General features: G+C 53.8%; 1 protein-coding gene across 5 annotated transcripts in view; it reads right to left on the bottom strand.

The window, feature by feature from the left end:
* Window positions 1–1,390: 1,390 nt before the first annotated feature.
* DNMT1 (DNA methyltransferase 1) overlaps window positions 1,391–21,020 on the bottom strand; it is a 42,678-nt gene continuing 23,048 nt past the window's right edge. For all 5 annotated transcript variants that reach the window (XM_022557180.3, XM_022557179.3, XM_022557181.3 and 2 more), the window contains 24 exons: window positions 18,657–18,775; window positions 18,281–18,373; window positions 17,253–17,404; window positions 16,910–17,097; window positions 16,626–16,809; window positions 15,051–15,148; window positions 14,579–14,726; window positions 13,051–13,166; window positions 12,654–12,858; window positions 12,444–12,577; window positions 11,275–11,448; window positions 9,222–9,443; window positions 8,141–8,333; window positions 7,346–7,430; window positions 7,016–7,144; window positions 6,584–6,866; window positions 6,146–6,287; window positions 5,401–5,567; window positions 4,751–4,928; window positions 3,866–4,061; window positions 3,404–3,567; window positions 3,130–3,246; window positions 2,214–2,304; window positions 1,391–1,748 (listed from right to left, as the gene is read on the bottom strand). In XM_022557180.3, coding sequence (XP_022412888.1) covers window positions 1,717–1,748; window positions 2,214–2,304; window positions 3,130–3,246; window positions 3,404–3,567; window positions 3,866–4,061; window positions 4,751–4,928; window positions 5,401–5,567; window positions 6,146–6,287; window positions 6,584–6,866; window positions 7,016–7,144; window positions 7,346–7,430; window positions 8,141–8,333; window positions 9,222–9,443; window positions 11,275–11,448; window positions 12,444–12,577; window positions 12,654–12,858; window positions 13,051–13,166; window positions 14,579–14,726; window positions 15,051–15,148; window positions 16,626–16,809; window positions 16,910–17,097; window positions 17,253–17,404; window positions 18,281–18,373; window positions 18,657–18,775 — 3,610 coding nt within the window. In that variant the 3' untranslated portion in view covers window positions 1,391–1,716. The remainder of the gene's footprint in view (window positions 1,749–2,213; window positions 2,305–3,129; window positions 3,247–3,403; window positions 3,568–3,865; window positions 4,062–4,750; window positions 4,929–5,400; window positions 5,568–6,145; window positions 6,288–6,583; window positions 6,867–7,015; window positions 7,145–7,345; window positions 7,431–8,140; window positions 8,334–9,221; window positions 9,444–11,274; window positions 11,449–12,443; window positions 12,578–12,653; window positions 12,859–13,050; window positions 13,167–14,578; window positions 14,727–15,050; window positions 15,149–16,625; window positions 16,810–16,909; window positions 17,098–17,252; window positions 17,405–18,280; window positions 18,374–18,656; window positions 18,776–21,020) is intronic.

Genomic DNA, 21,020 nt, shown 5'->3' with positions numbered 1-21,020 from the left:
CTGATTGGGGAACTAATTCTGCAAGCCATGCACATGGCCAAAAAAAAAAAAAAAAAATTGCTAACAAGACTCACTATTCCATTGACAAGGATCAAAGAGGCAAAAGCCAGGGCAGGGTAAAGTCCAGGTGGCACTGTTGGTGGGAGAAGCATTAAAACCTCTCCAGGGGGGTAGGTCAGCCACATGACCTGAAAGGGAAATATGAAAACATTTATACTCAGTGATCCAGGAAGCTCTCTACATATTTCCTTAAAGGATACAATGGAAGAGTCCATACAAGGATGTTCAGTGCAGTGTCGCTTACAAGAGAAGAGGGAACATCTTAATTACCATGAAGGAGCTTAAATTTTACATTTGAATTATCTCTAGTCCCTTGGTCTTTTTTTTTTTTTAAGATTGATTGATTTGGCTGCGTTGGGTCTTTGTTGCTGCACGTGGCTTTCTCTAGTGGCGGCGAGCGCAGGCTTCTCATTGCCGTGGCTTCTGTTGTTGCGGAGCATAGGCTCTAGGTGCGCGGGCTTCAGTAGTTGTGGCACGAGGGCTCAGTAGTTGTGGCTTTCGGGCTCTAGAGCGCAGGCTCAGTAGTTGTGGCGCACGGGCTTAGTTGCTCTGCGTTATGTGGGATCTTCCCGGACCAGGGATCAAACCCGTGTCCCCTGCACTGGCAGGTGGATTCTTAACCACTGCGCCACCAGGGAAGTCCTAGTCCCTTAGTCTTATGATTAAGGCAACCGTGACTTACATGGACAGTTACAGTTGAGGTGCCACCAAGTGCTTTCCTAAAAGCACACGTAGAGGTGGTGGGGCAGGTGTTACTTGACATCCTAACAGCGGCCCTTTGGGTTGTGTGTGCTGGTGACTCACAGGTCTTTGTCTGCTTCTGCTTTGTCGTCATTTTATAGCAGGTCTTTTCCCAAAGACAAATCAAAGAAAAGGGTCGTTCATCTCAGAATTCAGTAGGACTGAGTCAGGGTGAAAGTATGGAAAGCCCACCTCCCAGATGCTTAAACAAATAAGGGCTCTGCCTGGGGGTGGCAGGCCAGGGCTACGAGTGACTCTTTTTGTTCCACCATCCATTGCATGGGGCTTCTGGCCTCACGGTCACAGGACAGTTGCTGCCTTGCCAGGCATCACAGCCCGGGGCTACAAGGCCACGGGGAGTCCAAGATTCTTCCTTTAAAGGGCGTTCTGGGAAACCGCACCAGCAAGTTCCACTTGCATCGTATTGGCCAGAACTGAGCCACCACCCCCACCCCAAACAGGCGTGGGACGTCTAACTTCAGACGAGGCCTCCGCGGGGTCACCTGCGACCCTGAGGAGTCCACTCTCATCCAGCCTCAGCTGAGAGGCGGCCAGAAGTCCCTGGCAAATCAGGAGTCATCACCCAGGGTGATTTATAGGAGAGATTTATTTGAAGAAATATTACAACATATAAAAACTACATAAAGTCTTAATTTCCACTCATACAGTGGTAAATTTGATATAATGCATAATAAAAAACTTTTAAAATCCAGAACGGACAAAGTACTGCACAGTTTCATCACTAAGTCAAATTAGTCGATAAGCAAATCTCACAAAAGAGCTTCATGTCAGCCAAGGCCACAAACACCGTGTACAACACATCTGAACTGACAGATTGACATGTTAAAAATACAACAATATCAGTGCACGTTGGGGATCTCCGGTGCCAGAAACGAAGGCGATTGGAGGGCAGAACTAGTCCTTAGCAGTCTCCTCCTTGATCTTAACTGAAGAGATATAAAAGGGAGAGTCACTGCAGGGAACGTATGTAATGTTACACGAAGCAATAGGCAAGCACATCAGGTACGTGGACCAGGAACTACGTTAATGCCCAGGCGTTGACACTAAAAGGACCACCTCATAAGAACCTGCAGCAGCTCTGCACCAGCATTCAGAGACTGAACACTGCTCAGGTGCTCCCTAAAGGTTTCCAGACCACCTGCGTTATGGGCTAGTGTCTGAGGCGGGCGCAGCCGACCCAGACTCACTTAGCAGGACAGAGCCAAGCACCCTGACATCTGACCACTCGTCCACTGCGTGCCGGGCCCCAGTGCTCCGCGCCTACCCACACGCTCACTCATCTCAGAGCAACCCTGAGAGACGCAAGGCCACCAGGGAGGGTGGGTGACTCGCCCCAGTCTCAGAGCCTAAAGCCAAACCCCTGCTTCTGTCCCCACCACTCCCTACCATACCTGAGGTGCTCTCTCGCGCTCTGACCATCATACAGCGCTTGATCTCCAAGCCGATGGCTTTGGCCAGTGGCGGCGGCACAGCGTTACCCACCTGCAGGAGGGAAGGAGGGCGACACGTGGTTCGGCACGGCTGGAGTCAGCGCTAGCCTCCACTCGGACACGGGCACTGGGCCCCCGGTCTCAGGCTCACACAGGCCTCCAAAGCCCTTCCCTCAGGATGGCACTCAGACCCTCCACCCAGCCCACCCTCCCGCCCCAAACACCAGCAGGTCAAGCACCACTCAGAGAAGGGGGCCTTTAAAGGGCTTTAGAAAATCTTAGAATCTGGATATGGAAGCTACTACGTTTCACTACTAGCTGAGAGCTCTGCTCCCAGAGCACAGGATGGCTGAGAGGGGTGAGAGGGGTGAAATGGGAGGGTCTCGCTGTAACCCCCAGGCACTGCTGGCCTTTTCAGCCACATGCCTGCACTCCTTGGAAATACATTTCATCAACAGCCAAACGGAACACTCTGAGAAACAGGAGGAATTATTGGTTCGTTTCAACCCTTAGCAACAGTGAATTTTCACCACCGGGTATTTCGTCTGCTCTCTGCAATGCGCTGGAACTTTCCTTTGGGCGAAATGTGCCTCAGCTGTCCACGGCACCCGACACACTTGGCGACTCCGCCTGACCCAGCAGCGCCCTGGGCCCCGGGGACAGGGTCCCTCCTTCCTGACCACCCCCTCGTGGGAGTGCTGAGGCCAGTCAGCCCCCAGCTCTGGGGACTCAGCGTCCCCTAGGAAATGACTGCGAGTCAAGCTCCCCACCGACCCCCAACCCCCCGGTCTCCCTCCGGCCAGGGCCGCTTCTTGCGCGGTGCCGCTCGCCCCCCCCTCAGCGGGGAGGAGACCCGGGCCGACTCCGCTCCACTGACCTGCCGGTGCTTGTCCAGGATGTTGCCGAACAGCCGGTAGGTGTCGGGGAAGCCCTGAGAGCGGGCGCACTCCCGCACACTCACGACGCGGTGCTGCTCTGGGTGGAGCACGCGGCCCTGGGGGCAAGAGGTGAGATGTGGGTGGGAAGGAGACGGGGCCACGGGAAGCCCACCCCGGGTCGGGGCGCAGAGGCAGGAGGCGGCGAGGAGGGCCGGCCCAGCCGCGAAGCCCGTGCCTCCGTCCCCGCCCAGGCCAAGTGGCCCTCAGACCTACCTGCTTGCCCATGGGCTCGGGGTTGGTGACAGTCGTGCTGAAGAAGCCGTCCCACTCGAGCCGTCCGTAGAGGCCGGCCCAGTGGTTGTGCCTGTTCCCGGTGTGGGGCAGGCACCAGGGAATGAGGGTGTTGAACTGTCTGGCCGCAGGGTCACAGGCTTTGCCTGTTGGAAGAGAGGGCTGCGATGGGGCTGTGCTGACGGAACGGGATGATACAGCAGCCGACAGTCCCCGTTTGCCAGGCAGAGCTTCATCACGGACCCTGTCCTCAGCAGCCGTGCGCAGCAGGGACACCCAGGCTTGGCGAGTCTGCACCCCACCCAGGGCTGCTGGGTTCCTGCGCGGCAGCCCCGGCATCTCCTGCTGAGAAACCCTGAGCCCACCGCCCCGCTGCAGAGCCTAAGGGGGCTGGGGCTTCACACTAAACTTGAGGAAGCCACACCTGGAGGCCAGGGCACAAACCTTCCACGCAGGAGCAGACCCCGCGGAGAGCCCCGGCACTGCTGCAGCCGTTCTTCTTGTCGTGGTAGTTGTACCGCAGCTTCCTGGCCAAAGTGCCATCAGAGAGCCGCACCTCGATGTTTGGCAGGTCACGCCAGTCTGAGCCCGGGGCTAGAGGGATGTGCCGCATGCGAGCAGCCACCAACGCGCTCATGTCCTGGAAGAGCACAGCAGGCCCAGCTGTCGCTGAGCTCAGGGAGCACCTGACCACATGCAGTGGGCTGGGCGCCATAGTACTGGGCACTGGGCATACCACGGTGACCAGGACCCCAAGGGGCTTGTATCCCACTGTGGGAGACAAGCAGTGACCCCAATCGACAACCTGGGGGTTACACACATGCCATGAAGACACCAGAGCAGGGATGTGAACGATGGGGGAACGGGTGAAGGGATGGCTTCGGGCAAGCGCGGGGCTACTGAGGAGGTGACGTCGGAGCTGAGCCCTGCAGGACAGGAGGAGCCAGCGGCGGAGAGAGCTGGGGTTTGGTGCGTTTGGGAGATACCCAGAGAACAGCGGTGCTGAGAAACAAGACCAGTCATAGGAGACGATGGCCAGACACACCATTCTAGCCCGATTCTAGGCAGAGTATAAGCTCTGATTGATACTTTCCAGGACCATGTACTGGGGCGGGGGTGGGGTGCAAGGAGAAGCAGGAGGCAGTGAGATGTGAGGCTGGGGGCCGGCTGACGTAGCGGAGTTTGGGTTAGGGGCCAAGAGCAGAAGGAGCTGGAAGGGGGCCAAGATCAGACCCCACTTCCCCCGCAAGCCCTGGCTGGGCTCCAACCACAGAGCTGTTCCTGGGAGGCCGCCTGGGAGGAGGCCCCGCTTTATGGAGGTGACGTTACCTTACAGATGTGGTCCCTGAGGATGGGCTGGTACTGCGAGCCCCGGAGCTGCCTCTGGAACCAGGACTGAGGCTCCCCGTTGTACGAGATCTCCTGAGCCGAAGCTCCGTTCCGAATCTCGGGAAGGTCGGACATCGTGTCCCGCACGGTGATGGTTCGGAACGGACCCGAGCTCAACCTGCAACAGAGCACAGGTTGTGGCACCTCTGGGGACACACACAGCTATCATGTGTGTGAGTCACAACTGCCATCCCCCGACTGCTGGCACCGTCTTCTCCAGAGAAGGCAACCCGGCTCGGGGTCAAAGGACCGCTCGGGGTCAAAGGACGGCTCGGGGTCAAAGGGCCGCCCGAGGTCACAGGGGCAGCATTCTTCTCAGACCCCATCGGAAAAGGGGACAGGCTATAGTGTGGGCTCTGCCCGTGACTGCGGCCAGGCTTCTGGCCACTGCCCTGGACACAGGGCACTCGGGGTCAGAACGAGAGCAGAGGTGGCAGAGCGTTCGCAGGGCAGGCTGGACGCGGCGCTGTCTGCCCTCGCTAACACTGTCTCCTCGGCTCGGGCCTCTTCACAGAGGTCCACCCGCACCAGGCCTCGCCGGGGAAGGCTCACAAGCGCCAGGACAGCGGGCTGGCCGGGGGTGCTCCTACCTGGTGATGTTGCTGACAAACTTCTTGTCGTCGACTACGACACTCAGCTGGCAGGCCCGGGGCGCGAACACGTGCAGCGGCTCCGGGAACAGAGGGAGCTGCTCTCCGGGGGCTGCGGCCAGGATGATGGCCCGCCTCCGCGTCTGGGCCACGCCGTACTGACCAGCCTGCGTGGGAGAGGGCCAGACACACACATGGTCAGTGGGCACCTCCGAGCAGCTGGGCGAAGGGCTGGGGTCCGCAGCACCTGACTTTCTGGGGCGTCTGGCTGGTGTGGAGCTCACCCGAGAGCCCCTAGTTAACCCACGGGCTCATGCCTAACAGGAGGTGGGACCGGAGAAGAGGACGAAAGATCCCAGGAGGTGGCCGGTAGCCCCTGGAGAAGATGGGAGTGAACCCTGCTGGCGATCCCAGCCAGCTCTTTAAACAGCACATGAAGGAGCACTTGGGGAGAAGAGCGGCCAGAGGAGACACTGGGAGCCGTGCCACCTGCCTGGCAGCCCACGGCCACAAGGGAAAGAACACGGCTGCCAGCAAGGTTGATCAGTGAGGCCGACACACTATGGAAGCTGAATGGGAGGGGGGCCCGGCAGCCACCTCCCCAACCCTCGCCCGCACTGCAGGTTGCCGCACTGTGGCCTGTCCCTCTGAGCTCTACTTTCAGTTTGAGACAGCTTGCTGCTGTCCAGGGACTGCTCGGCCCTTTCTCCGGCCACACACGTCTGCCCCTGCCCGGGGGGCCCACCTGCAACACGCCGAAGGTGCACTGGTAGCCCATGCGGACCAGGCAGCGGAGCGTGAGCTTCAGGACCATGGAGCGCTTGAAGGAGACGAAGTTCCTGACATTCTCCAGGAGGAAGTACCTGGGCCGGTAGTAGTCGCAGTAGCTGTGGAGGCGGGAGAGACGAGAGAGGAGGAGACCTACTCTGCCAGAAGCCACTCCCAAATGCTTGACGTTTGTCAAGACGCACCTGCCAACTCTCAAGGTCTCTCCCTAGCGGAGGGGCAGCCGTGAACTTCCTGAAGGCAAAGACCGGCGTCTCACTCAGCACACCGCCTTCAGCAGGTGCGAAGGCTAAAGCAGTTACTGCTCGGCCCTGGCACGCCTGCGGCGCAGCCCCGGGACCGGCCGTCTAGTCACCCTGGGCAGCACCGAACGCAGAGGGAATTCTAGCCTGTTTACCTGAGGAAGGAGACCACCAGGGAGTTCTTGAACTTAGAGTAGGTTCGAGAGTTGAAGCGGTTCATGCCGCTAAAGCCTTGGCAAGGAGGCCCGCCACACAGCATCTCCACGTCTCCCTTCTGCGGCAGCTTCTGGCCGCGGGAGTTGGTCACCTCCCCGGCCATGACCAGCTTCAGCAGGACGTTGCAGTCCTCTGTGAACACCGTGGACCCGGGATTGTTCAGCCGGAACGCCTGGGCCGCGGGGTCCCACATCTCGATGGCCCACAGCGTTTCCGAGATGCCTGGGGGACACAAGGACAAAGATGAGCTGCGAACCCCCTGTAGCGTGAGACTCTTTAGCCAGAACTGTGACCAGAGCCAGAAAGGTCTTCCAGGCAGAACACGCCCGGTCCGGTTTTTGCAGCTGTGTGGAGAGAAACCCGGAGCCTACCTGCTTGGTGGAACCCTTCCGACAAACCCCCACAGCCAGAAAACACATCCAGGGTCCGCAGCTTCGGCAGCTTGATTTCCGTCTCCAGTTCGCTCGGCTCAGAGCTTTGCGACTTTGTCCTGCTTTTCCCTGCGGGAGACAGGCCCCAAGTCAGATCAGGGCCCTAGCGTGCTCTCTTCAAACACCCTGGTGATTCAGAGACGGCCTCGTTTTGAGTTGGCGGCAGCAGAGCGAGGTAACGTCGGAGGCTGCTCTTTTATACTGACTGATTCACGAGAATCGAGTTACGGGAGACGGACTTGAAAAGAAGCCCGTGGAGTAACGACATACCTTTTCCCTTCCCTTTCCCTTTATTTCCAGGGCTACGGGCATGGTTTGGAGGATCTTCAAAGCTTTTGCTCTTGGCATTATAGGCCTGAGAAGGAAAGAACCACAACAGTCTGGAAGAGAAACACCAGTCCCCTCTCTAACAAATACGATTTAAGTTAATTTGATAAGATCTACTTAATTTCTCCCTAAACATGGCCATAAGCAAAAAGTGCTTTGAGTTTTATTACATTAGAGATGAGGGGAAAATTCTACTAATACACACGTTTTATATGGCCGAAATTCCTGCTATTTGAAGTACCTGGACTACTCATTCTAAAAATAGGCAAGTGTTACAGTTAGACTGTACACACTGGAACCTGGGGGAAACATGGGTTATCTTAGAACGATACATGCCTGTCACGGAAAAGCCATGCTCAAACAATTTAAGGGTGATTCGCTTAACCAACAAACTGCTGGCTCTACTCTCAATAACCAGGCCACAGGCTCGGCTGTATGGCCCCGGCCTGGACACGGATCCCTGGCTGAAGGCACTGGGGGCAGGGCTGCACCTCCCAGGGCTAGAGGAACCTTTCCCTAACTCACAGGCACTGGCCAGGCCAGCAGAGGCCACTCAACAGTCTTCAAAAATTGCTATTGCCTTAGGACACTCAAATGTGACATTCTGGTTCGTTTTAAGTCCAAAGTGTCAAATTCCAGAACAACTTGAATGTCACAGATTCGTACTCTGGATAAACTGCTTTCTCGGGGGCTGTGTCTGACCCCAAGGCCCTCCCTCCAGTAAGCCCAGGGCCCCACCTCAAGGAAGTAGAAGCGGTCGGGGCCACCAGCGGAGAAGTCCTGGAGGCACTCGGGCAGGTCCTCCCCGTACTCCACGGTGCAGCGGCCCTGCACGGCCTTGAAGTCCACCACAGCCTCCTCGTCACTCCAATAAAGCAGGTTGATGTCTGCGTGGTAACTCGCCGGGGTGGACTTGTGCGTGTTCTCCGGCCTGTGAGTGCGAGGGTCTTTGTTAGTTCTTTTGCCTCGAGCTGACAGGCAATTAAATGGCACATTCCTGACAGTGCTCAGATGATCGGTGGGTAAAGACCATTCCCCACCCCCAGCAAGTCACCTTGATTACTGACCCCCTTAGTTGGCACTAACCACAGACTAAGTGGGGTTCCTTGCCATGAACTCAACTAATGGTTTGCTTGCTCTTTATGCCCCCAGTGTAGCCCCAAAAGACTTGTCCTGTGTTAAGACCAGCTGCTGGTCTCCTGTTAGAAAGCATGTCTAGAGCTGCCTTCATTCGCCTATAGCAGCCAGATTCCTTGTTCTTTCTCATTACTCAACTGATTATTGCAAAGACCTCAAAAACTCTTCCATGTACATTAGCTAAGACATGGAGCAACTTTAGACCTCTCTGTGTGGATTAGTTTCAGGTTATCTCCTAACCATTATTAGGATCCCAGAAAAAGACTGAGTGAAGCCAAGACATTGGACAGAGAGAAACCCCAGAGCAGGGAAGAGGGCCTGAGAAGAACAGGGGGATGCGGAATGGGGAGGGGGGCGGAACACGGACAGTGTTCTGAGACAGAACACGCGACAGAACTCAGGGTTCTGAGGGCGCCTCAGGCAAAGCCCAGGACATTCCACGCCTGTCTTTGTCACACTCTGGACTTCTGCTCACGGATTTCTTTTGGACAAAGCTCTGCAGCTTCAAGAGAGAAAGCGAGGGCTGTGATATGTAGCTGTAGTCATCTCCGGTACCCTCCAGGTAATCAGAAACACTTGGAAGAACAGATGCCTCCACCCAACTCTTAGACCACCACTGTGTGTGTGCGGTTACCACCCCGCCTCAGGCAGAGCCCCCTTGAAGGGCAGAGGCTTCACCGACCTGTAAAACTTGTTGACTCTGATCTTGATATCCGTCTCGTTGGGCCTGCCGTTGCTCTTCTTGCTGCAGAAGATCTCTTTGATGCGGCCAATACGGTACGGCTCAGGGGCATCTAGGTTGCTGCCTTTGATGTAGTCAGAGTATTTCCGGTAGTGTTCTGGATACAGAGCTTCATCCACAGGCTCCTTCCGTGGGCGTTTCACAGGACTGGACAGCTTAATGCTGCAGAGAAGCAACTGTTATGAGTGACTGAACATGAAGCCTTAAAAAGCAGTCTCAGCATGACTGATCAGTGACAATAACCACTTAAATTCAAACACCTTAAACTAATGCAGCTAAGTACCCTTAGACCAGATTTAGAGACTAAATCTCACCCACACTTTAAAATGGGTACTCTCCATCTGTGCTCTGGGGATAGTTGCTAAGGCTGTTCAGGTTCCCCCCGCTCTCAGCCTCAGGACAGGCGTGTGGCTCCTTCAGCTCTACAGGTGTGCGCAGCAGGGACGCACAAGCACTTGGAGCGGGAGCTCTGAGCGCCAGGAGAGCCTCCAGTGTGCTTCCCCTCGCCTCTTGACTGCCGACTCCTGAGAAGGCAGGGCTCCGTCAGCCCAGGGCCCTGAGTGACACAACAGTCCGAGTCCCCTGAACCACAATGGCCACACAGTACAGGCAAGAAGTAAACTTCTGTGATTTTAGAGTTGTTACCATGGCATAGCCTACACTCTGACTGAGGCACTGACCCAGAGGCAATGCGGGAGAGGCATGGGGAGAAGACTCGTGGTCTGGGCAAGCTGAATTTGGCCTGACCACGTGCTGGCTAACTCAGGCCAGCAAATCAGATGCCAAGCTGCCAAGACTGCAGGGCTGCATACTCTGAAGACTGCAGTTCAGGAAGGCAGCTGCTGTGCCTTCCCATCAGACCCCCTGAAGTCTGACGGGCTCCAAAGGTGTCTCTGAACACCTGTGCTCTCACTTCAGCTGTGCCAGGAGCATCTGGTAGACAGCACTACAGGGAGTCCTCCCCTTCGAGGCCAAAAACTGGAGCTAAAGGGCGTGATGCACACTCACTGTGCGGGCCTGGAAGGACCGATGTTTTGTAATGTACGGTGACTGAATGGAGGTTGGGGACTGGGTTCCAATTAGGACTCGAGGAAAATGGAATTGCAAGTCGGGAAACTGAGCTGACTAAGCTCAGAAAATGGTGGTTGTAAATCCAACCACGCACTAGTTCTTAGAACGAACAAGGAATGGATCAAGTGTGGACAATATCTGTGGCTTTGATTTTTCCCTGAAGAGCGTCAATCCTCTGATGTGGAAGTCTCTCTTTTTTTAAAATTTTATTTATTTTTGGCTGCGTTGGGTCTTCGTTGCTGTGTGGGCTTTCTCTAGTTGCGGCAAGCGGGGGCTACTCTTCGTCGCGGTGCACGGGCTTCTCATTGTGGTGGCTTCTCTTGTTGCGGAGCACAGGCTCTAGAGCGCAGGCTCAGTAGTTGTGGCATGCGGGCTTGGTTGCTCTGCGGCATGTGGGATCTTCCCGGACCAGGGATCGAACCCGTGTCCCCTATATTGGCAGGTGGATTCTTAATCAGTGCGCCACCAGGGAAGTCCCGGAAGTCTTTTGATGCAATTCCCATTTACCAAGAAGTAACTCACAGTCAGCCTTTACTTTAGGCCAGGCGCTGTGCTAATAAGCCATTTTCTTTTAACTCACTTATTCCTTAGGGGCCTGGCAGGCAAGGCACTCCTCTCCCCACCTGATAGATGGGAACTGGGAGGGGGTCTCTGCCATGACCAGCTGGGCAGGAACACGCCACTGACCCTAATGCTCTCCCTTAGCCAGCGGGCTCTCTGTCTGACTTCTTTCACAGACAGCTTCACTGCCACAGAATTATAGTCGCTCTGCACTGGAAGGCTGGATAATGTCTGCTCACCGCAGATGACACTGTGACAGCTCGGCAGCAGCAGGTACTGGGCTGCGGGGTGGGGGACATTGTGGAGCCAGCTGTGTACTGGCCCAGAGCTCCTGGCCCTGACTGCAGCAAGGGGCACTCACTTGAAGGTGAAGGCCTCGGGGGGGAGGTACACGCCATCGCCCACTCGATACTGGATGCCGTTCTTGGTGGCTAAGCTGTAGAGGACCCGGCCATCCAGGTCCTCGAGCTGCTCCATGACCCTGGGAATTTCCTTCTGCCTCATTTCAGCCAGACGTGCACAGCTTGCACAGAACCTGAAGGAGTGAAGGACAGAAACCAGAGGCCCTTAAGTGGCTGGTAGTGACTACAAGCAGCTGCCACTGGCTTAATCCAGACTCTGGTGACCAAGAGGAAGGATTTACAGATGTTAGGAGGAACTGGCTTTCCTGCACTTTTATGTTCACACTTTGAAAGCACTTATTTGGGACCAAAGCCCAGAGATACACACAATAGGAAAATGACAAGCCAACCGCACTTTTGAGTAGTCGCTCCTAAGACATTAACAAACGATCTAGAATATGGTCAAGAATCCACCACGAGCGATAATGCAGACAGTGGTAAAGACAGGAACTCAAAACGTCAGAGGAGGTTCACGCTATTATCTCTAAAGGCTGAAGAGGTACTTGGTAAAATTCAACATTATTTCTGATTAATAAACCCTTAAAAGGAGAATTAGAGATTGCCTTAAAAACAGATCAAGCCAAAAGGCAGCTCCAGGCTGACTGGAGAAACACCAGAGGCATCGCAGCGAGCCCTCCGAGCCTCGGCCCTGTCAGCCTTGCTGTCGTCACACACCACTCGCTCTGGAGGTGCCGGCTGCCACTTTCAGTTAAAACAAGTGAGATACCAAGGTTAGAAAGGAAGACGTGGGGCACTGGACACTTTATGAGAAGCAAAAGCCTCCCTAAAAGCATTCCCCCACCAGTTCCAATAAAATGGAATCAAAGATCTCACTTATGAGAAAAGACACAAGATCTGTGGTACAGACACTGAGGAACCCAGAAAGACACATCCTGTTCCTGGATGGGACAGCCTCTCATGAGGGTCACTCCCCACCAGGCTGTCCACACACTTACAGCCACTGCAACCAAGTCAGGCTGCTCTTTGGTTGGTGAGGAAGACGATCAGAAGACGTGGGGAAAGCAAACCCAGCAGAGAGAAGCACGGGAAAAGCTCGAGGGCTTCATGCAGACGCATGGCGTCCCCGAGCACCACCAGGGCGGCCCAGGAGCGCACTCGCGGCACTCACTTGTACTTGTTGTCCTCCATTGGCTGAGTTTTTGGAGGGGACTCAAATCTTGCGTAGTCTTGGTCATACCAAAGTTGGTAGAAATAGGTCTTTCCGTCATCCTCCGACATCAGGGCCTCAGGGTCCACGCCTCCCTAGGGACGAGACTGCCGTCAGCCATGATGACCCCACGCATTGAGGAGGGGCACACGAGGGGCGCCAGGCACTCACCTCCAAGGCCCAGTTTTCCGACGGGGCTTTATAGACGACCTGCACTTTGCTGTGAATGTATGAAAGCTGCATGTCCTCACATTCGTCTACCAGGAACAGCTCCAGGGGGTCCGACGTGGCCCCGAGGACCGTGTCCGTCCCAGCACAGAACCAGTGGGCATGAAACATCTGCCCGTTGCTGCTGTCCTCCCACAGCGCCGTGACCCTGGAGCCGGAAGAGGGGGCAGGAAGGAAGTTCTAACTTGACCGGCAGATCTGGACCGAGTCTCCTTGGGGGACATGTGTTTTTTGGTTTTAGTATAGGGCAAAGAGCTGCTGCTATTCTTACAAAATAGGCACCTCCTACTTACTCAACAGAAAGTGTGGGCTGAAGTCAAGCAGAGGGAAGGACACAAACCTTGCTAAATACAGTGGTTTTGAAGAATCATCTGGAATAACAGAAACACAGTCCCCCACTTCCAGGGTTTCCGAGTCGATGCATACCTTCTTATAGTAACTCTTCTTCCCATCGGTCTGAAAACAAGAGCTTAATTTCAGGTGAGGATGGGTTTGAAGGTCCGTGCTAGGCTTGACCTGCGAGTTCCTGTTACTTTATAGGAAAGTATCACTCGTAACAATTTCTCCAAGAAGCCGTGAGCTCTACCAGCCTGGCTACTATAGAGAACACCCAACTTCTTTGGCTGGAAGCCTGCAGCAAAGGCCGCTCACATCCCTCTGTCACCACCTCTGCCCTCTTGTGTCAGCAGCAAATGGGATTCTAGCATTCAATTGTAATAGCACCATACCCCACTCCCCACACCTCCCTTAGCCACACGGACCTCCTTCTTTCTCTCCCACAAGGAAAGCTGGTCCCACCTCAGGGCCTGTGCTCTGGTTCCTCCCCAGACCTTCATGCACTGGCTACTCTCCAACCTTTTGGTCTCAGCTCAGATGTTGCCCCACCAAGAAGCCTCTGTGGCCCCAGCACCCTTCCTGCCCCCTGCCCTCCTGACAGTACATGTGTCACAGGCAGGGGCTTAGTTATGCCTAGGCCTAGAGCAGCATCCAGCAGGGTAGGCCTCACGCTTGTTGAGGGAACTGACCATCTTTGGCTTATGGACATCGAGAGAACAACACTGAGATGACATTCACTCTCCAGCTTTGGTAAAGGATTTGACCCTTAGACAGGCAGGTAACCACAGAACCCCCGGGAGACGGTCTGCTAGTGCCCCCAAACACCTACTCCTAGGCCAGAGAGGACTGTGAAGGCTCTCTTCAAAACAAGCTTGGAAGGGGAAACTGACACCCCAAGAACTGTATCAAATGCCCATTTTGGGGACTTCCCTGGTGGCATGGTGGTTAAGAATCCTCCTGCCAACGCAAGGGACATGGGTTCGAGCCCTGGTCCGGGAAGATCCCACATGCCGTGGAGCAACTAAGCCCGTGCACCACGACTACTGAGTCCGTGCTCTAGAGCCCGAGAGCCACGACTACTGAGCCTGTACTGGAGCCCATGCGCCTATAGCCCGTGCTCCGCAACAAAGAGAAGCCACCACAATGAGAAGCCTGTGTACCACAACGAAGAGCAGCCCCCGCTCGCTGCAACTAGAGAAAGCCCGCACACAGAAACGAAGACCCAACGCAGCCGAAAATAAATAAATTAAATAAATAAATACATATAGTTTTAAAAAGCCCATTTTGGAGTGTGAGGAAAACTGAGTCCTTGGGCGTACAAGCAAAAAAATGCATTTCAGGTGCTTGACCACAGGCCTCGGCCTCTCAGTCAGCTCTGCTCCGCTCACGGGACAGATGGGCAGGGACAAACGGGCATGTTTCTCAGCTGCAGGACTCAGGCTGCTTAAGACGTCTGGCAGCGAGAGACCACGAGGCAACCGGCTTCTCAGAAGGGCAGCGCTAAAACGACTGAGAGCCTGCTCCTGGATTACCTTGACAGCTTCTCCAACCCAAAAGATCCGATCCTTGTTCTGCTTCTTTTTCTTCCCCTGGTGCATCTTTTTGGGTGACGGCATCTCTGGAATATTGTCATCCACTTCTTCGTCGTCATCTGCCTCCTTCATGGCCATGTTGGGACACCTACAGAGTCGGTTACTATAAGCAAGGTCCTCTTTAAAAGTAAAACCACTGGTTAGGACTCTGCGCTCTCACTGCTGGGGCCCGGGTTCAATCCCTGGTCGGGGAACTAAGATCCCACAAGCCTCTCGGCGCAGGCAGAAAAAAAAAAAAAAAGTAAAACCAACTGAAGGTGTTTTACTTAGAGAACAGGGACAGGCCTGGTGACAGTGCTAGACAAAGGGACCCTGCCTGCTCTGTACCTGTCAACCCAGCTCCCACACAAAGCCTATTTGCCATCAGCTGGCATTTCCCTCCATTTCAAGAACAAGCGTTGGCCAAACCCACCTCCTCTTTTGGCAAGCCTGTTTGCTCCTTCCGCTGCCACCAAATTTAACCATATCCTTACAGGCTTTACACTTTCCACACTCAGGCTGTTGACAAATCTAAAACACATTTAAAAAGTAATCAAACAGTCATTACTAATAGCTGGTAACCAGTTTTTGGTGAATTTAAAAACTGTAAATTTAACCTCATTAGAAGTAAGGGAAGTAAGAGTTAGGAACAAGATACGAGGTTTGCATAGGTTAAGCCTGACACATGGTGCTGGGACAGGTGTGGGGAAACGAGAACTCGCACTGCTCAAAGGATAATTTGGTGACCCCACTCTGGAGAACACTGTTCTAGATCAAAGTTAAGTACATGACCTACACCCCAGCAATTCTGCTTCTAAGTAGAGAAGAGTCACAGGAAGCCTCGTTAGAATATCAAGTTGCCCATCACTGAGGGATAAGCTGGAAGAGTCACAATGAAATATTATGGAATAAAGTGTTAACTAGTGTGACCTCCAAACAGCTCCCGCGGAGATACTGAAGGTCACGTGTCAGACACAGATTAGTCACGGAATTGGGGGCACCACGGTAAGGAGTGTTCCAGCTCACTTCTACTCCTGGCTTCTGGATGTCTTTGAATACGTCATGTTAACACTGTCTCTGGGAGATATCTGACTCACCTACTGGGGTACTGTGAGAATTCAATTAAAAATATGCATGAATACAATTTGAAAAAGAAACAAACACACATAACAGCTGTGAAAGGTTCCAGTGTACGTATACTTTCCTAAAAATTTTTTTTAAAGCTTGGATACATATGCGCTAGATGAAATAAAGTCAAACCACAACAAGAACGGCGAGGACATGCAAACTCCTATTTAAGGGCAGCCACTGAAGACAAAGGAGACGCTCTGAAGTCAGTGGCCAGTGTGAATGCAGGGCAGTTCTGAAGGCAGCTGCTGTATTTTTGTGTTTAAGTCTTCATCCAAATTAAGTCAAACAGATACCAAAATACTGGGTTGGCCAAAAAGTTCGTTCGGGATTTTCCGAAAGATCAGATGGAAAAACCCAAACGAACTTTATGGCCTACCCAACAGACCCGATCCCTGGGTCAGAGAATTAGGGGGATTAATTCCTCTAGAGTGAAGTAAATATATATTAAAAAATTCAGTAAGAGAGGTCTTTTCAGGCCTCAAAGCTAAGCTGGACAAAGTCCCCACTTTCCCAGGGAACTGATGCCATGAGACAAGGCAGGCTCCTGGGTGGATGTCCCTACTTGGAGGAAGCAGCGCCTCTGTGGGGTAGTCACCCCCTCTGCCCTTACACCAGGGCCTGAGGACACAATGGGACGCAGCCAGAGCAAAGGCACCCAGAAGGCCAGGCTCCTCTGCAACAACAGTGGCGCTGACGGCAAAGTGCCCGAGCATGCCTCTTTTGACAGCTGTCCCAGAAGACATGCAAGTCCCCCCAGATCACTAACTCTTTCTTCTAGCTTCTGTTTTAGGGGTCACATTTGAGGAGTGAGCATCTCAAGCCAGAAAGAGAAAGAAGTGAGTTCCTCAGAGATTACAAGGGGAGCAGGCAAGGTTACCTCACAGACGCCACACCGCCGGCGTTTAAAGGCGTTCTCCTTGTCTTCTTTGTCATCCTTTTCAATTTGCTCCGCAAAGAAAGTGTCAAAGATCTGGTAGACCAGCTTCGTAGTGGTGGCTTTGGTGGGGCCTCTGTCCTTCTCCTTGGCGGGATGCCGGATGGTCTGCCGCCTTTCAGCTCGCCTGGGAGAGAGTTTCCATGGTGTTAGCGGGCTGGGAAGAGCGCAAAGGATGCTCTGCCTTCTGTCTCACGTCTTCAGTCTCATTCCTGCTGCATCCTTACCTTTTTCCCAAGGTGACCCCGGCCAACTTGATCAGGTCTCTCATGCAGGGGGTCAGGAAGATGGGCTGCTCGTCACTGTCCCCAGCCCGATCATAACTCTCTACTTGTTCCACCACAAACTGGGCGTGTCGAAGGAGAGAATCCTCTGTGAATCGATTCAGGTTGAGCATAGAAGGAGGAACAGTGGTCTTTCAGGAAAAAAAAAAAAATCAGGTTTCCCTTAGGCTTAAGCAAAACTAATTTAAATCAAACAAACAATCTCTGCTGACTCTGAACATGTTTTCTAGCACATCTCATATAAATAGGTGTGAATCCCATATTGTGAATAACCTAAACCTCTTACCTCAATCTTATTGATCAGGTCTTCGTATGTTGAGTCAGGGTTGTTCTGCAGGAACTCAACTACTATCTTACTTATGTAGATCTTCTCTTGCATCACACTGAACAGTGGTGCATACTCTGGGCTGGGATCCATCAAAATGTATTCGGCAAATGCTGCAGTCAATGGATGTTTAAGAGAGCAGTTTGAACCTGATGGCAGCTACAGTGGCCAAAGGGCAGGGATGAGGCTATGAGGCTTACAGAACAGGCTAAGAGTCATTCTGTACCCAAATGTCAAAAAACATGAAGTACAGTCCAGAGTTAGCTCATTCGGAAGGGGCCTGTCTGAGCCAGCCAGAGGACGGAGACTGGCCAAGTGGCTTTCCTTTGGCTCGATTCTGGTTTTTGGAATTCAGTTTGGGTTTCAGCCGCAAGAACATGACCTGCTTTTACACCGGAGGGTCAGTTCCAGGGCCAGTTGCAGCTAATATAAGAGGCCATTCCAGGGACTTCCCTGGTGGTGCAGTGGTTAAGAATCCGCCTTACAATGGAGGGGATGCGGGTTCCATCCCTGGTCAGGGAACGAAGATCCTACACGGCACAGAGCAACTAAGCCCACATGCCACAACTACTGAGCTCACGCGCCTCAACTAGAGCCCACATGCCGCAAACTACAGAGCCCACGGGCTCTGGAACCCACGCCACAACTACAGTGCCCACGTGCCCTGGAGCCCGCATGCCACAACTGAAGAAGAAAAAACCCGCACACCACAGCTAGACAGAAGCCCGCGCATCACAACAAAGAGCCCGCATGCCTCAGCAAAGACCCGATGCAGCCAAAAATAAATAAAATAAATAAATGATAAATCTTAAAAAAAAAAAAAAAAAAGAGCCCATTCCATTCAAACCTGACATGCTTTCCACATGGTCACATGAGCCTGACACCTCCCAGAGCCTGACACTTCCCAGAGCCCAACCAAGCCCTATGAAAGACAGGAGCGAAGGCCCCTTTCAGCTCCCAGAAAGGTCCATGATTGGTCACATACTTACAGGTGCTAAAGCCAAGGAGAGCCTTTTCACCTCCATCAAAGCCAGCAATCCACCATTCATTTATTGGACCAAGATTTTTGCCATTAACACCACCTAAAAGGGGGGGAAAAAGTTTCCTGAAAGCAAAGTAGACTAAGAATATGCCTCTCAAAAACTGAGGAGGGTTAAGTGGCACTGAGTGCCCACCTGAGCCGACACCTCTTATCAGCCAAGCCGGGCAGTCCTTACTGGAGCCATCAGAGAGAGTCTGCTCGTAGCTGCTCACAGCCCAGTCTCAAGCCCTAACTTTAAGAGGCAATAGTTCCAGTTGAATATTGCTCTCATCTCAACGTTTTGTTTGTAAACTGTCCCAAACAACCTGGAATGTGCCACGTACCTTCGGGAGACGGGTCATCCTCATATATTGGCTTTGCTGAACCAGAAAAGAGGAGCTCGACATCCTTCTCGATGAGGCCGGTGTCGATCGGGCACAGGTGACCTCGTTTACAGTACACGCTAGACAGGCGACAGAGTGGATTTACCAGCTAACCAAAGGCAGGCTGAAGTACAGAGTCAAGCTCAGACACGAGGTGGACTACGTGCAGTCCCCTAGACTCAGCTGTCTCCTTGGCTGCCAGAACACTGGCTCAGTACAGTGTTCTTTCACCCAGACAGCTTCTACCTGATTCGCCCACCTGGGTATCAAGAGTATAAGTGTCTGAAGAGGCAACGTGGAGAGGTCAGTGAGACTGATAGTGGGATGGCGGGAAATCTCACGAGGGCATCCCCTGCTACACCCTCCCTCGGTGAGTTGCTAGTGGAGAAACAATGGCTTCTCAAACACATCCTACCCAGAGCTGTACAACCATCCCCTCTAGCTCCAAAATGTTCTTGTTGCTGAAAATGAAACCTCACCCCCACTGAGCTGTCACTCCCTCTCCCCTCCCCACTCCTGGAACTACTAATCTGCTTTGTTCCTGTGGACTTACTGCTTCACAGCATTTCATATATGGTTAACTTTGTGCTCTGTGACTTTCGCCTCATTAAAAAAAATTAAAATGAAGCACATTATACAACAGCATAAAAGGTGAGGTACATCAAGGACATTGGAAGGAGGGACTTCCACCTCCCTCTGGGGGTTCAGCCTCCAGTTTAAGGGCAACCACTGCCTAGAGATGCTCCTTGACATGTGAAAGAATGTGCATCACTAAGCAGGATGCCAAACTTGAGAAAATCATGGGGTTGGGGTGGGTTCTGCTTATGAACCTGCTCATGCTGGCCTCGAGGCCAGAGGTGCTGTGCTACCCCTCAGAGTCCAAGCGGGTCACGTGGAATCCGCGCAGGTCTGAGAGCACCACCACGCTCCCACCACCTAGGCCCTTGGAAGCCAAAACTCCGCATCTTGGACTCTCACACAATTAAAAAAAATTAAAACATGACCACTTTGAGTGCAGTTCCCCTACCAGGCATGGTAGGCAGACACGGGTCACAGCCTTGCCATCAGGACCTTAAGATGTGGGAAAGATGGACCAAGGGAGGGCAGGACACCGCGGACGCACAGAAGAGGAAGATCCAGCGCCCAGCCTGACGGGCTGTCCACATGCTCCCTCAGTAGAGGTGACATCAGGGAGAAGTGCCAAGTCCCAGGCAGGGGCAGGACCCACTGGTTCACAGGAAGGGCTTATTTCCACCTGCCACTTTCAGCCCAAGTACCAGAGGTAAACAGAGATCCTAATTACCCAGGTGGTCTGGCTCCAATGGCCTGATGCTACAAAGGCATGTCATTCCTACGAAGTGTGTTTTTACTGCCCCCTTCCCAACCTGCTATTCTTGAGGAGTGGCCAGGAGGCCCCAAGCCCTGACACTCCCGACTACAGCGGCCCCGGGCCCTGGTTCTCCTGAACCTCTGCCCCAGGAATGCCACAGGGAAGCACGAGGCCATGAACGTCAGCAATGCCAACAGCACGTTTCACCTGTGCTGTCAGGCAGAGGTTGAGCCAGGGGATCGCTGGTAGATGGGCAGCATCCCACTACAGATCAGGATCCTGATCGTGGAGCGTGGGAGACACCACCGACCACAGCGAGTGTACAGAGTACTGCAGGAGAAACATACTGGGGTTTCCCTGGGCCAAGAGCCCCCCAACCCACTGTGGGGCAGGAGTGTCGGAAAGGCTGCCCAGAAATGATTCCACCTGAGGCTACAACAGGCGGCCCGCCCACCCCTACTATTCTCTGGTCCAGGGAGCGGAAAAGCACGTGCCAAGGCCTGAAAGGAGACATGGGCTGGTCCTGGAGCCAAGCCATTTCCCACAAGAAGCAAAGTGAAGCACCTCCAGTGAGGGGGACAGAACGGAACCAAGGGGGCTGGAGAGCACGGGGACTGCTCACTCACAGGCTCGTTTGAGCCCTTCCAAAGGTACAGTCCAGACGTCACGGACCTCTACGCCGAAGAGCCCGGCATCACTGACACGGCCTGCAAAGCCCTGCAGGATCCAGGCCCCTCCCGGGCCCCTGTTCCCCTGCCACTCACCCCCAGTCCCTCTACTCCACCCACACAGCCTCTCACCTAGTCTTCCCCAGCCAATGTGCCCACCTCCCAGCCTCCATGTGCTGTTCCCTTCTCCTGGATGTCTTTCCCTCACTATCCCCTCGGCTTGCTCTTAAGCCACTGAGGTCTTTGCTCCAGTCCCTTCCTCTCCATTCTAAACAACTTTCCCCCACCCACCCTCTGCTCCCCAGGCTTTTCACATCTGTCGCAGTG

The sequence above is a fragment of the Delphinapterus leucas genome, unplaced genomic scaffold (genome assembly GCF_059928025.1).
Source record: "Delphinapterus leucas isolate spDelLeu-1000000601 "Yukka" unplaced genomic scaffold, BTC_Dleu_Yukka2 spDelLeu_asBTCV2_sq25, whole genome shotgun sequence".
Taxonomy (NCBI): domain Eukaryota; kingdom Metazoa; phylum Chordata; class Mammalia; order Artiodactyla; family Monodontidae; genus Delphinapterus; species Delphinapterus leucas.
This window is presented reverse-complemented; position numbering and strand designations above follow the sequence as displayed.